The 17,023-nt window shown below is 46.2% G+C and overlaps 1 protein-coding gene across 3 annotated transcripts in view; it reads right to left on the bottom strand.

Moving 5' to 3' along the window:
* Nucleotides 1-17,023, bottom strand: part of ATXN7 (ataxin 7) — a 150,462-nt gene that overhangs the window by 113,081 nt on the left and 20,358 nt on the right. For 2 of the 3 annotated variants that reach the window (XM_040359171.1, XM_040359174.1), the window contains exons 3-4: nt 4,607-4,795; nt 1,378-1,440 (exon numbers count right to left, since the gene is read on the bottom strand). In XM_040359171.1, coding sequence (XP_040215105.1) covers nt 1,378-1,440; nt 4,607-4,787 — 244 coding nt within the window. In that variant the 5' untranslated portion in view covers nt 4,788-4,795. Of the gene's footprint in view, nt 1-1,377; nt 1,441-4,606; nt 4,796-4,998; nt 5,172-17,023 lie in introns of those variants that run through there. The other variant, XM_040359173.1, reaches the window with a different exon arrangement.

The following is a 17,023-nucleotide window of genomic DNA, read 5'->3' as shown; positions in this document are numbered from 1 at the left end:
TGAAAGAGCCTCTCCTTTAACTCCAGTGTGAAAGACCGAGTACTTTCACACTGGAGTGATGCCCTGTCAGGACGCTCAAAAAATCCTGCCAGCCGCATCTTTGAGCCCCCCGCCCATTGAAATCAATGGGCAGTGCCTCCTAACCGCTGGCAAAGCGCCACTGTAGCAGCGCTTTGTGGGCGGTTTTAACCCTCTTTCAGCTACTGAAAAAAAGCACCCCGCTATCGGCCAAAAAGCGCAGCAAAAACGACAGTAAAGCGCCGCTAAATATATCGGTGCTTTAACGCCAGTGCCCGCGACGCCCCAGTGTGAAAGTAGCCTTACATGTTGGCCCTGAAAGAATCACTCATGTGGCCACACAGATTGACTGAAGCCGGGGTCACTCTGCATTGCCCTATAAAATAACTTTTTGAGGGCCAACATATAAATAGTGTGTAAAATCAGCAGTATAGGCACATCTAGCTCATACAGCCACAAGTGCATGCATGTCAATATCAGCTGAAATGCAATATGGACCACCTTTTTGCACAGGAGCTTGCAGCCAGCAAGATAATGCGTAATTATCGTATGTCTATGTGCATGGGGCCTAAAAATGACAGCTGCCTGGCTGTCCATCTGATGCAATCGCGTCAATTTCTCAGTTCTGACTTGACTTTCTGCACACCTGTTCCTGTTTATAAAGGAATCCAGCATGTCATTCAATTTCAAAACCATGCTGCAGAAACTAAAGATCTGTTTTGGGTGGAGCTTGCTTCTCATGCATACTGAAGGATAGAACTCTGCTTGCACCATCTTCCTTTTTACAATACAGCTCTGCGTTTATGGAAGATGTGATCTCGTCTGCACTGCCAAGAGCGACAGGTGTAGTGCAGTTTGCCAAGCACAACGCACTGCAACATGCCATAAGCACGAGTGTACAGAAGCCCATAAGAACCGAGTCTGATAAGTACAGGTGGGTTAAGATACCCAGAGACATTAAAAGATAATCCCCTTAATTTGTGTCCTTGTGGGGAGATCCCCCCATCTGTCTGTTCTGATGACCAATGTCAATGAGACGGGAAATCCATTATATAATCGTCACCAAAACAAGCGTATAATACAGGAAACATTCCGATGGCAGCACCTGTACCAGTAACACGTCTAAGAGGGGATTCGCCCCAACTTTGGAGTTGTTCTCCCACTTCCTGAAAAGTCCAGAAAATCAGGAGAATTCCCACCCCCCCACCAAAAAAAAAAACACAATCATTACTCTCATAAAAACTAAAGAGAAAAGGTTTGGATAAAGATACCAATAACCAGCAGTCCCTTGCCAGCTTCAGCCGGATGTACAATGAAGCAGGAGTTCAGATTTGGTGGCAGATCACAGAAACCACTCACCCTCCTTGCTGAGTCTCATGGCTTCACGTTTCTTATCGATCTCCTTTAAAGTTTCATCCAGTTCTGAAAGAGATCAGAGAGATATTAGTTAGTGTGGCATAGTCAATAAAAACTTCCAACCTATTCACACCCGGGTCATATCATTACTGAACTGAGTCATGGGGTTCTAACTTTCGGTCTACTTAAAAAACAATGCTGAACCATTACAGGGGGGGGATGGAGAGCGCGAGGGAGCCTGGAGCTGTAAAGTCATACCTATTGGCTGAAACTGGCAATTCCTGCAGTACTCCAGATCTGGGCGACACAATCCTGAAGAAGACATGTGAGATCACATGACCTGCAGGTGCCTGATCCTGAGAAAGCCATGCAAGATCACATGACCTACAGGTGCCTGATCCTGAAGAAGACACGTGAGATCACATGACCTACAGGTGCCTGATCCTGAAGAAGACACGTGAGATCACATGACCTGCAGGTGCCTGATCCTGAGAAAGCCATGCAAGATCACATGACCCGGAGTTACCAGATCCTGAAGAAGACATGTGAGATCACATGACCTCCAGGTGCCTGATCCTGAGAAAGCCATGCAAGATCACATGACCCGGAATTACCTGATCCTGAAGAAGACATGTGAGATCACATGACCCGGAGTTACCAGATCCTGAAGAAGACATGTGAGATCACATGACCCGGAGTTACCAGATCCTGAAGAAGACATGTGAGATCACATGACATACAGGTGCCCGATCCCTGAAGACATGCGAGATCACATCACCTCCAGGTGCTTGATCCTGAAGAAGACATGCGAGATCACATGACCTAGAGTTACCTAATCCTGAAGAAAACATGTGAGATCACATGACCTGCAGTTGCCTCAAGGGCATTCTGACATGTGCGGTGCTCTAGGCCAAGCTACTGCTGCCTTACGGTGCTTGTTGCCCAAAAGAAGCCCCTCCTCTTTTTTTGGGTAACAAGCTTAGCGCGATTTTCTAAATGTGTGTTTTGTAGTCTTGCACCGCGATTGGGTGCCATTAAGAATAATGGCACCTAAAATGCGTATATTGCTGTGATTTAGAGTAGTGGCGATTCTGCCCACGATTCCAAATGGCCTAATGTGAATGGGGTCTTAAAGAGATAGTTCACCTTTATAGAAAAAAAATGAAAAGGAGAACCAACATGGTGCACCACCATCCCCACCTCCCAACATGGTGCACCACCCTCCCCACCTCCCAACATGGTGCACCACCCTCCCCACCTCCCAACATGGTGCATCACCCTCCCCACCTCCCAACATGGTGCACCACCCTCCCCACCTCCCAACATGGTGCACCACCCTCCCCACCTCCCAACATGGTGCACCACCCTCCCCACCTCCCAACATGGTGCATCACCCTCCCCACCTCCCAACATGGTGCATCACCCTCCCCACCTCCCAACATGGTGCATCACCCTCCCCACCTCCCAACATGGTGCATCACCCTCCCCACCTCCCAACATGGTGCATCACCCTCCCCACCTCCCAACATGGTGCACCACCCTCCCCACCTCCCAACATGGTGCACCACCCTCCCTACCTCCCAACATGGTGCACCCTCCCCACCTCCTGCTGTACTTACCTCCGCAGTTGATGAGCTGTCAGTGGCCATGTGTGGAATTTGAAATCCCCGCTCATCTCCCTCTTTTCTGGTCAGAGCTTCTGGGATGGACCAGATCGATTCCGATTGGTCAGCACCTGCTCAGCGAATCGATCTGATCCGTCTCAGAAGCCCTGCAGAAAGAAGAGTGTGGACATAAAGAGGAGCTCCACTCATATTTGTGTTTATTAAAAGTCAGCAGCTACAGAAACTGTAACTGCTGACTTAATAAACACTTACCTGTCCCAGGATCCAGCGCTGCCCTCACCTGAGCCGTTTTCGCCAACATCTTTACTATGGGCAGCAGGCTGTGACAGTTTGAAAGCTGGGTCTGGGTGCCCGCTGGGCATTGTGAATGGTCCCGCAGTCTTCTGGGACCTGTCTCAGAATACAGCAAGGACAGAAAAACTGGGAGAACCAGGAACCCCCCCCCCCCCCCCCCAAAAAAAAGTGCCATTCCTAAAGAGAAGTCAGGGGGGCGGCGCCTAACCAGGAACTTCCCCTTTTCTATGCCGGGAGATCAGATGGATCATCACATACAGGAGATCTGTCATACCTTTCCAGGGACATTCAGGCACTGCAGTGACTTCCTGACATTTACCATCACCCACCCCAGCATGGACACTGGACACTCCGAACCATATCCAGGACCAAATCCCCACAACTGGGGACTAATCTACATTTCTAGGGACAGAGCCCCCAAACCAGGGAGCAATGCCAGCCAAAAATTTCCTGAAACAGAGGACACCTCCAATACATTTCGGGGGACCTCCACCCAATACATTTCGGGGGCACCACCTCCAATACATTTCAGGGGACCCCTCCCAATACATTTCAGGGGACCCCTCCCAATACATTTCAAGGGGACCCCCCCCAATACATTTCAAGGGGACCCCCCCCAATACATTTCAAGGGGACCCCCCCCCCAATACATTTCAAGGGGACCCCCCCCCAATACATTTCAAGGGGACCCCCCCCTCCAATACATTTCAAGGGGACCCCCCCAATACATTTCAAGGGGACCCCCCCAATACATTTCAAGGGGACCCACCCAATACATTTCAAGGGGACCTCCCCCAATACATTTCGGGGGACGGGTGACCCCCCTCCAATACATTTGGGGGACCTCCCCCTGAAATGTATTGGAGGTCCCCCAAAATGTATTGGGGGGAGGTCCCCCGTCCCCCAAATGTATTGGGGAGATCCCCTGAAATGTATTGGAGGAGGTCCCCCGAAATGTATTGGGGGATCTCCCCAATACATTTGGGGGACGGGTGACCCCCTCCAATACATTTGGGGGACGGGTGACCCCCTCAAATACATTTGGGGGACGGGTGACCCCCTCAAATACATTTGGGGGACGGGTGACCCCCTCCAATACATTTGGGGGACGGGTGACCCCCTCCAATACATTTGGGGGACGGGTGACATCTCCTCCCTGGGACATCACTGGGGACAGGTGACCCCCCACATTTCTAGAGGCTGGTGACCACCTCCCATACATTTCCAGAGACATTACTGAGGACAGGTGACCCCTCACCCATTTCCGGGGACAGGTGACCCCCCTGTAGGGCCATTTCCGGTCTCTCACTCACCGTCTGCCCCGTGCAGTCTGGTCGCCTCCAGCCAGTTGCTCCAGGTTTGTCCCTGCATGGCCCCCGGACTGGGTTGGGCCCCCGTGGCTCCGTCCCCCTGGTGGTGCTGCTGTTGCCGCCGTTGCCGGGCCCCCGCTCTGCGCTGCTCCGCTCTGACGTCATCCTCGGGCCGCTCCGACATTCTTTCCGCTACAATGTATAAGGAGAAAAGTGATCAGAGGTGGGGGGAGGGGAGGAGGTAACCCCCGGACACAGCGTGCCCCCGGTCCGGCTCCGCCCTCTTCTCTCCCCCCCCCCCGTCCGGCAACAAAGGGGTTAAACACGTGTATACACAGCGCCACGGCCAACGCCGGCGACACACAGCGCCCCTCCCCCCGCCGGCACCAGCTTACCGCTCGATTCCGGGGGTTAGGTGAGGCTCGGGGCCCCCAGGGGGCCACAGCGCGTCATCACGACCCCCAATCTCCCCCGTATGACCCTGCCGGGGATTCCGGAGGCCAGAGCGGAATTACAGGTCTTCCTTCACCCGGCTCGTCCCTCCCAACCCCCGCCCCTCCCCGACAGGAACTTCCCGCACACACCGGGGGAGGGGCTACGGGGAGAAGGAGGAGGGGCCTAACGCGGGACCAGCTGACAGATCTCACACACACACATGTCACCACCATAACATCCACTACACTACTACATCATCTACTACTACTACACCACCCATCATCTACTACACCCATCATCTACTATACATAACGCGGGACAAGCTGACAGATCTCACACACACACATGTCACCACCATAACATCCACTACACTACTACATCATCTACTACTACTACACCACCCATCATCTACTACACCCATCATCTACTATACATAACGCGGGACCAGCTGACAGATCTCACACACACACACACACATGTCACCACCATAACATCCACTACACTACTACTACTACTACTACACCCATCATCTACTACTACAACACGCATCATCTACTACTACAACACGCATCATCTATTATACATAACGCGGGACCAGCTGACAGATCTCACACACACACACATGTCACCACCATAACATCCACTACACTACTACACTCATCATCTACTACTACACCCATCATCTACTATACATAACACGGGACAAGCTGACGGATCTCTCACACACACACACACACGTCACCATAACATCCACTACACTACTACATCACCTACTACTACACCCATCATCTACTACTACAACACGCATCATCTATTATACATAACGCGGGACCAGCTGACAGATCTCACACACACACACACACGTCACCATAACATCCACTACACCATCTACTACATCATCTACTACTACACCCATCATCTACTATACATAACGCGGGACCAGCTGACAGATCTCACACACACACACGTCACCATAACATCCACTACAACATCTACTACATCATCTACTACTACACCCATCATCTACTATACATAACGCGGGACCAGCTGACAGATCTCACACACACACACGTCACCATAACATCCACTACAACATCTACTACATCACCCATCATCTACTACATCACCCATCATCTACTACATCACCCATCATCTACTACATCATCTACTATACATAACGCGGGACCAGCTGACAGATCTCACACACGTCACCATAACATCCACTACACTACTACATCATCTACTACTACTACTACTACACCTATCATCTACTACTACACCCATCATCTACTACTACATCCATCATCTACTACTACATCCATCATCTACTACTACACCCATCATCTACTACTACACCCATCATCTACTACTACACCCATCATCTACTACTACACCCATCATCTACTACTACACCCATCATCTACTACTACACCCATCATCTACTACTACACCCATCATCTACTACTACACCCATCATCTACTACTACACCCATCATCTACTACTACACCCATCATCTACTACTACACCCATCATCTACTACTACACCCATCATCTACTATACATAACGCGGGACCAGCTGACAGATCTCACACACGTCACCATAACATCCACTACACTACTACATCACCTACTACTACACCCATCATCTACTACTGTACATAACACGGGACCAGCTGACAGATCTCACCAAAACATCCACCATCTACTACTACATCACCTATCATCTACTATTACTACACATAACAAGGGACCAGCTGACAGATATCTCACATGTCACCACAACATCCACCATCTACTACTACATCACCCATCATCTACTGCTACTACCTCTACACAACATCAACTGCTACATCACCTATACTTCTATACCTATCATCTACTATACATCACTTATACTACTACTACACCTATCATCTACTACACTACATCACCTATACTACTAATACACACCACAACATCCACCATCTACTATACCACTACATAACACGGGACCAGGTGACAGATCTCACACACAAGTCACCACAACATCCACCATCTACTACACATCACCTATACTACACCTATCATCTACTACTACACACCACAACATCCACTATCTACTATACTACATCACCTACACAGAACATCAGCTACCATCCACTACTATACAGAACATCACCCACCATCCACTACTATACAAAATAACACCTATCATCCCACTACTATACAGAACATCACCCACCATCCACTACTATACAAAATAACACCTATCATCCCACTACTATACAGAACAACACCTACCATCCACTACTATACAAAATAACACCTATCATCCTCTACTATACAGAATAACACCTACCATCCTCTACTATACAGAATAACACCTATCATCCACTACTATACAGAATAACACCTACCATCCTCTACTATACAGAATAACACCCACCATCCACTACTATACAGAACAACACCCACTATTATACAGAACACCCACCATCCACTACTATACAGAACATCACCCACCATCCACTACTATACAGAACATCATCCACCATCCACTACTATACAGAACATCATCCACTATTATACAGAACACCCACCATCCACTACTATACAGAACAACACCCACCATCCACTACTATACAGAACATCATCCACTATTATACAGAACACCCACCATCCACTACTATACAGAACAACACCCACCATCCACTACTATACAGAACATCATCCACTATTATACAGAACAACACCCAACAATAGCAAGGGAGTAGCCGCTCCAGGTGGGAACCCAGATGAATATCCTCCGTTGCAGACAACTCAGGTGCAGGCAATGCACTTAGCAAAGCAGGAACAAAGATTGTCTCTGGACAGCCGCACTCTGAAAAAATTGTAGCCTTTATTAAAAAAAAAAAAAAAAAAAAAGCACTACAAATCACAGCAACATAAAATAAAACCCGCCCTCTGACGCGTTTCGCACTGAAACTAGTGCTTAGTCATAGCTGAGTGCGGCTGTCCAGAGACAATCTTTGTTCCTGCATTTACGGCACATGCTAGGGAAAAAACGGCACTTGGTTTGGTTTCTTCCCTGCGCATGCGCCGTTGGGATTTTCGGCAGACTACAAGTGAAATATCTCCTAAACGGCGCACGTTTAGGAGATATTTACACTACCTATAGGTAGAAGAAGTCAAAAAGGGTTTACAACAACTTAAACCACTTGCCGCCCGCCTTATGCAAAAAGACGTCGGCAAAGTGGTTTCAATATCCTGAGTGGACGTCATATGACGTCCTCAGGATATTGAGCCGCTGCGCGCCCCCGGGGGCGCGCATCGCGAAGATCGTTGTTGCAGGGTGTCAGTCTGACACCCCGCAACACCGATCTAGGTAAAGAGTCTCCGGCGGAAACTCTTTACCATGTGATCAGCCGTGTCCAATCACGGCTGATCACGATGTAAACAGGAAAAGCCGGTAATCGGCTTTTCCTCACTCGCGTCTTGTAGACGCGACTCCTCTGACAGGGGGGGGGTTTGTGCTGATCGATTATCAGCACAGCCCCACCCGAGGATGCCCACACTGGACCACCAGGGATGCCACTAGACCACCAGGGATGCCCACCACAGGTATGCCACCCTAGACCACCAGGGATGCCCACCACAGGTATGCCACCCTAGACCACCAGGGATGACGATCACAAATAATGGATGCCAATCAGTGTCACCCGATCTGCCAGACGGATGGAAAAGCTTTTTGAATCTAAATGTTTTTTCTGTTTTATTTTATTCTATTTACCTTTTTATCTTTTCATAGTAAAAAAAATATAATTTTATTGGCCGACTTAGGCCCCTTCCATGCTGGGCAGACTCTGCCAGGAGACCACCTGTTTAGTGGGGAATCTGTCCGCTGATCCCTGCTAAGGAGACGGGATGGCTGCCCCGCTTATGCAGAACACCATAGTTTGTAGATGCTAGATTTTTTTTTTATCAAAAATATGTACCAAAATACATATTGGCCTACATTTATGAAGATTTTTTTTTTTTTTTTTTAATTTTTGGATGTTTTATAGCAGAAAGTAAAAAAATAAAAAAAATTTTAATCAAAATTGTCGGTCTTTTTTTTTTTATAGAGCAAAAAATAAAAACCGCAGTGGTGATCAAATACCACCAAAAGAAAGCTCTATTTGTGGGAAAAAAGGGACATAACGTACATTTTATTTGTGTACAGTGTTGCATGACCGCGCAATTGTCAGTTAAAGTAATGCAAAAAGTGGCCTGGTCATGAAGGGGGGTAAATCTCCAAGAGGTCAAGTGGTTAAAGAGAAAGTAAACTCCCCTGGTTTGTTTTGTACCTATAGGTACTGTAAATATCTCCTAAACTTGCACCATTTAGAAGTTTACTGTATACGCTGAAAATGACATCATTGGCACATGTTGGTCTGAAGGAACAGCCGCACGTGCCGTTTCTTCAGTGCCATCCGCTGTGACTGGTGGCTTCGGCCACTCTCTGCGCCAGAGCCCATGAACCCGGAAGAAACACCGGGGAAGATGTCAGCCATCTAGCTCATTATGTCTTTTGTCTTACAGGTTGTTTTTTTTTTGGGGGGGGGGGGTATTGCAACCTCTAATACAGATCATTATTGTCCATAATGATGTGTATTGGCTGTCACACACATACAATCTTTGAGTGTAAATATAATATATAAATGGTGTAAATCTTGTATAGTGATGGTGGTGATATGGAAGGAGTATACCCCTAGGTTAGGGGTAGGGTGGACTATGCTAAATATACACATACTGGGCCCGGATTCAGATAGCCTTTACGCCGGCGTATCTATTGATACGCAGCGTAAGTGCTACGAAGTGCCGGCGTATCTTCTTTCTGTATTCAGAAAGCTAGATACGCCGGAATTTCCGGCATATCTAGTGGCGATTAAATACCACCAATAGAAAGCTCTTTTGTGAAAAAAAAAAAAAAAAAAAGATAAAAATCTCATATTGGTACTGTGCAATTGTCAGTCAAAATGCGACAGCGGTGAAAGCAGAAAACTGGCCTGGGCAGGAAGGGGGCGAAAGTACCCAGTAGGCAAGTGGTTAAAGACTAAATCCACTTTTGTTGAGGGAAAAAACACTCTCCTTTCTGGGTGAGCTATGTACATTTCAGGGATTTCATCAAACCTTGGTGCAGATTCCTACCTGTTTTTGCAAAAGCTGTTCCACTAAGACTAGGTCCATAGATACTGAATCTGAACGATAGTGACTAATACATTTTTATCAGCTGGTGCACTCTCTGTGCTCTGAAAAGTTGCAGTGTCTGTACCCCTTTAGATGTAATTAAAGTGGTTGTAAACCCCCCAAATTAAAAAAAATAAAAATAAAAACCTGCAAGACAAAGGCATAATGAGCTAGTATGACTAGCAATGCTAGCTCATTATGCATTACTTACCTTAGATCGAAGCCCCCGAAGCCGTCCTCGTCTTCCCCTCCAGGCGCAGACATATCTCCTGGAGGTTACTTCGGAAGTGACGTGATCGCCGCTCCGGCCAATCACAGCGCCGGAGCAGCGATGACGTCACTCGGCGCATGCGCGCGGGAGCTGTCAAAGCCGGCATTATTCATTCAGAAAACCGTCATTCTCAGTGCGCATGCGCCATAGACAACGGTGCATTCTTTTTGGCAAATATCTCCTAAACCGTGTAAGTTTAGGAGATATTGCAAACACCTACAGGTCAGCCTTAATTTAGGCTTACCTGTAGGTAAAAGTTGTAATGGAGGGTTTACTTCCATTTTAACCACTTGTCCATCGGGCCTATTTTGGCACTTCTCTCCTTCATGAAAAATCACAATTTTTTTGCTAGAAAATTAATCAGAACTCCCAAACATTATATATATTTTTTTTAGCAGACACCCTAGGGAATAAAATGGCAGTCATTTTTTTCTCGCACAGTATTTGCGCAATAATTTTTCAAACGCCTTTTAAAAAATAACAAAACAGTAAAGTTAGCCCAATCTTTTTTGTATAATGTGAAGGATGATGTTACGCCGAGTAAATAGATACCTAACATGTCACGCTTTAAAAATTGCCCACACTCATGGAATGGCGCCAAACTTAAAAATCTCCATAGGTGACGCTTTAACATTTTTTACAGGTTACTATTTTCGAGTTACAGAGGAGGTCTAGTGCTAGAATTCTTCCACACGCTCTAACCCACGCAACGATACCTCACATGTGGGGTTTGAACGGCGTTTACATATGTGGGCGGGACCTGCATGCGTGTTCGCTTCTGCGCACGAGATAACGGGGACAGGGGCGTTTTGAAAAATGTTTTTTTTTTTTTACTTAATTTTTTTTTATTTTTACACTTTTTTTTTTGATCACTTTTATTCCTATTACAAGAAATGTAAACATCCCTTGTAATAGGAATATTGTGTGACAGGTCCTCTTTATGGAGAGATGTGGGGTCAATAAGACCCCACATCTCTCCTCCAGGCTTACAAGCATGAAATCGGTGAAAAAAAAAAAAACATCGATCACATGCCAACAGCCGCGATTGCGGCTTTGTTTACTTCCGGGTACCGGGTGTGACGTCATAACGTTGCGCCCGGGCCTCCGACGGTCATAGAGATGACTGGTGAGCATCTGGTCACCAGTCATCTCTTTGCTTTCCAGGCAGCGCCGACCGATTCGCTCTCCGGGCCCCCGATGGCACGGGAGAGCCCGGAGAAGCACCGGATGGCGGCGGGAGGGGGGGACGTCCCCTCCCGCTGCCTATAAGAACGATCAAGCAGCGGAACCACCGCTTTGATCATTCTTATCGTGCACAGAATCGGCGGCTGAAGACGGCGATATCTGAATGATGCCTGTAGCTGCACCCATCATTCAGATATCACCGCACAAAGCCGAGGACGTCCCAGGGACGTCCTTGGTCGTCAAGAGGTTAAAGCAATTAATTGTAAAGGAATTTAAAAAAAAAACAACAAAACATCTTTATACTTACCTGTTCCAGAGCTGCTAGCTCCCCCTCTCTGTCCAGTGCCTCCATGAGAAGCTACTTGCCATGGGGGCAGTCATGCATGCTCGCTCCCGAGCCCCACTGCTGCATCCATTGACACAGACAGCGGGACTCAGCCCCACGCTCTGCTCCCTCGTCGCTGGCTAAGATGGACAGCAGCGGGAGCCAATGGGTCCCGGTGCCCCAGCAAAGCCAGTGAGACTCAAAAGTGAGGGCATAAATATTTCACAAGTAAGCCTGCAGAATCATAATCAATGAAGAATAAATGTTCAGAGTTTCATAGGAGCTCAGTCGTGACTGGTTCTCTTTAAAGCCCTGGTGGGCCCGCTACACATGCAGAGGAACTGCTGCACTGCCCACACATTGCTTTTTAGGAATATTATTTTGCGTGCGACGCGCTTGACTGGCAAGCATTTATTTATGGACTTCTAATTCCCAGCAATCAATTTCCTCGTCCTCCTGATAAGGCGAATGTGCCGCGTCCATGTATGTAAATAAGGTTACTGCACCTCGAAAGGAAGTACGGAGATACCAAACTACCACAGAACATATTTAACATGAATTAATCTTTTTTTTTTTTTTTATGGAAAGCCGTGGTTGCCAGGCAACATAATTTCAACACAATGGTCTACTCTACCCTGATCCTGAAGCAAAAAACAGAACAATTATATGACTACTGCCTGTTCTGTGACAACGTGACATGATTTCCGAGCTCACGGACGTGACGGATCGAGGGCTCCGCAAATCCACCATTATTTATTACAGCCCAGACAATGCAGGCGCTGCTTTATGTACTATCCATTCACGTCAGTCCCTGCCCTCAAAGAGCTTACAATCTAATTTCACTATCATATATAGTATCTCACAAAAGTAAGTACACCTCTCCAATTTTTGTAAATATTTAATTATCTTTTCATGTGACAACACTGAAGAAATGACACTTTGCTACAATGTAATAGTGAGTGTACAGCTTGTATAGCAGTGTCAATTTGCTGTCCCCTCAAAATAACTCAACACACAGCCATTAATGTCTAAACTGCTGGCAACAAAAGTGAGTACACCAAGTGAAAATTTCCAAATTGGGCCCAAAGTGACAATATTTTGACATTATTTTCCCGCACTGCCTTAACCCTTTTAGAGGGCATCACCAGAGCTTCACAGGTTGCCACTGGAGTCCTCTTCCACTCCTCCATAATGAAATCACAGAGCCGGTGGATGTTAGAGTCCTTTCGCTCCTCCACCTTCCCTTTGAGGAGCCCCACAGATGCTCAATAGGGTTTAGGTCTGGAGACATGCTTGGCCAGTCCATCACCTTTACCCTCAGCTTCTTTAGCAAGGCAGTGGTTGTCTTGGAGGTGTGTTTGGGGTCGTTATCATGTTGGAATACTGCCCTGCGGCCCAGTCTCTGAAGGGAGGGAATCATGCTTGGCTTCAGTCACAGTACATGTTGGCATTCATGGTTCCCTCAATGAACTGTAGCTCCCCAGTGCCGACAGCACTTATGCACCCCCAGACCACGACACTCCCACCACCATGCCTGACTGTAGGTAAAACACGCTCATCTTTGTACTCCTCACCTGGTTGCCGCCACACACACTTGACACCATCTGAACCAAATATGTTTATCTTGGTCTCATCAGACCACAGGACATGGTTCCAGTAATCCATGTCCTTAGTCTGCTTGTGTTCAGCAAACTGTTTGCAAGCTTTCTTGTGCATCATCTTTAGAAGAGGCTTCCTTCTGGGATGACAGCCATGCAGACCAATTTGATGCAGTGTGCGGCGTATGGTCTGAGCACTGACAGGCTGACCCCCCACCCCTTCAACCTCTGCAGCAGTGCTGGCAGCACCCATATGTCTATTTCCCAAAGACAACCTCTGCATATGATGCTGAGCACGTGCACTCAACTTCTTTGGTCAACCATGGCGAGGTCTGTTCTGAGTGGAACCTGTCATGGTAAACAGCTGTATGGTCTTGGTCTCTGTGCTGCAACTCAGTTTCAGGGTCTTGGCAATCTTCTTATAGCCTAGGCCAGTGATGGCGAACCTTGGCACCCCAGATGTTTTGGAACTACATTTCCCATGCTGCTCCACTACACTGCAGCGTGCGTGATCATGGGAAATGTAGTTCCAAAACATATGGGGTGCCAAGGTTCACCATCACTGGCCTATGCCATCTTTACCTAGCACAACAATTCTTTTTTTTTCAGATGCTCGGAGAGTTCTTTGCCATGAGGTGCCATGTTGAACTTCCAGTGACCAGTATGAGAGAGAGAGAGCGATAACACCAAATTTAACGCCTACTCATCATTCACACCTGAGACCTTGTAACACTAACGAGTCACATGACATCGGGGAGGGAAAATGGCTAATTGGGCCCAATTTTGTTACCAGCAGTTTAGACATTAATGGCTGTGTGTTGAGTTATTTTGAGGGGACAGCAAATTTACACTGTTATACAAGCTGCACACTCACTACTATACATTGTAGCAAAGTGTCATTTCTTCAGTGTTGTCACATGAAAAGAGAGAAGAAAATATTTACAAAATATGCTGCAAAAAGTGAACAAGCTAAATATTTGTCCCAGCCAGTGGTCCAACTATAGTAAATATGACCCCTTAGTGGATTTTCTGAACTCCACTTTGGGAATAAAGCCTGGTACACACAATGAGATTATTGGAAAAATGATCGTCCATTTTTCTTTTTTGCATGCTAATCTCTTTAGGAAAATGAAGAGGTTACTAAACGCATGAAAATTCTCGTACGGCAGAATACAACTTCGGAAGTCATGTAATGTGTTCCATTGCATTGAATGTATTCATTAATATCTAAGCATGCGTGGTCTTGCGCTTCAGATTTTTTCAGACGTCTGCTGTACTGATTAAAAATGAAAAATCATACAATCTGGTTTCGTATGAGAAAAATTTTCATTGTGAACGGCTCTCGAAATCTTTGTACTAACAATTAGATTATCGCACGATCGCTCCGAAAGCTGTATTTTCCATCTGATTTTCTGATCGTGTGTACTAGGCTTTAACCATTTTGCTGGTCAAAGACCAGGCCACTTTTTGCGATTCGGCACTGCGTCGCTTTAACTGACAATTGCCTGGACAATAGAGCTTTCTATTGGTGGTATTTGATCACCTCTGTGGTTTTTATTTTTTGCGCTATAAAACAAAAATAGAGCGACAATTTAAAAAAAAAAATCAATATTTTTTACTTTTTACTCCTAATATCACCAAAAATATATTTATAAAAAACATTTATTTTCCTCAGTTTAGGCCGATACATATTCTTCTAGATATTTTTGGTAAAAAAAAAAAAAAATATCGCAATAAGCGTTTATTGATTGGTTTGCACAAAAGTTATAGTGTATACAAAATAGGGGATAGAATTATGGTATTTTGATTATAATTTTTTTTACTAGTAATGGCGGCGATCTGCAATTTTTATCGTGACTGGGACTTTAAGGGGTTAACCACTAGGTGGCGCTGAATGGGTTAAGTGTGCCCTAGGGGGTGCTTCTAACTGTAGGGGGGATGGGCTGTGTGTGACAGGACAGCGATCACTGCTTCATAAAACAGGAAGCTGTGGTCACTGTCCTGTCACTAGGAAGACTGGGGAAATGCTTGTTTACATAAGCATTTCCCCCTTCTTTCTCACCGTAACAGAATCGCGGGTATGCCCCGTGGACATAGAGTATGCGGGACCCGCGGTCGGAGTCACGGAGCATGCGGCGGGGGCGTGCACGCGTACACAATGCAGCTTCTTAAAGGGCAACGTATATATACGTCCTTTTTCCTGCCCGTGCCATGCTGCAGACGTATATCTGCGTGCAGCAAGTGGTTAAAGTGGTTGTTAAGGCAGAAGGTTTTAATCTTAAATGAATTTTATGCATTAAGTTAAAAAGCCTTCTGTGTGCAGCAGCTGCCCAAGCACCCCCTAATACTTACCTGATGCCCATTCTCTGTCCATGAATGTCTTGGCCATCCGAGACTCTCCCTTCTGATTGGCTGAGACACAGCAGTGGCGCCATTGGCTCCCGTGCCTGTCAATTACAGTCAATCAGGAGAGAGGAGGCGGAACGCGCTCCGTGTCTGAATGGACACAGGGAGCTGTGACTCTGCTCGGGCGCCCCCATAGCAAGCTGCTTACTGTGGGGGCACTCGACAGGAGGGAGGGGACAGGAGGAGGATCTGAGCTGCTCTATGCAAAACCAACTGCATAGAGAAGGCAAGTATAACATTTTTTTTTTTTTATAAAAATAACAAACAACAAGACTTCGCAATCACTTTAAGCCCAGTACACACAATGAGATTATCACACGAATGATCGTTCGTTTTTGATATGGAGACTAGCAAAAAAAAAAAGAACAGGTTACCAAAGTACAAAAATTCTCATATGACAGAATTCTATTTTCGGACGAAAACTGTACTAACTCAACTACGAACCTCCATGGGTGAATGTTTGTCAAGATATTATACTAATTTCAATAAAAAAAATGATTGTGCCAAAAAATTGTACTGACTAAACGAAAATCGTCCAATTTTTTTTTTGTGTTTGACCCTTAAGAAAATTTTGGACGACAGCTGTGAACTAACGATCAGATTATTGTACGAACATGTCAAAGGGGAATTTTTTGTATGCTATTCTAAATGTGTATTCGCGGCTTTAGAGAGGAATCCTGTATAATACACATCCACGCTACATTCCTAAAGCTTACTTTAATTATCAGGTGAGACAACTCTGCTAAACATCTACATATACACAACAAATGGGTATTGTCATGGATTGCCCTAAAAGCATTGTGTCGGTTTAACAGCCCAAATCAGTGTAAACTCAACATTGTTTGGTAACTGGGTGCATTGTAAAGCAAATACTACTGGGCTTATGTCATAGACAAAGCCCAAAAAAAAATATATATGGTATATAAAAAAAAAAAAATTGCCACTGGATGTCTGGAAAGGAGGAAGAATGGCCACAGATATAAAAATAATT

Source organism: Rana temporaria, chromosome 7 (genome assembly GCF_905171775.1).
Source record: "Rana temporaria chromosome 7, aRanTem1.1, whole genome shotgun sequence".
NCBI classification, from domain to species: Eukaryota; Metazoa; Chordata; class Amphibia; order Anura; family Ranidae; genus Rana; species Rana temporaria.
The sequence above is the reverse complement of the archived record's forward strand: the minus strand, read 5'-3'. Positions and strand labels throughout refer to the sequence as shown.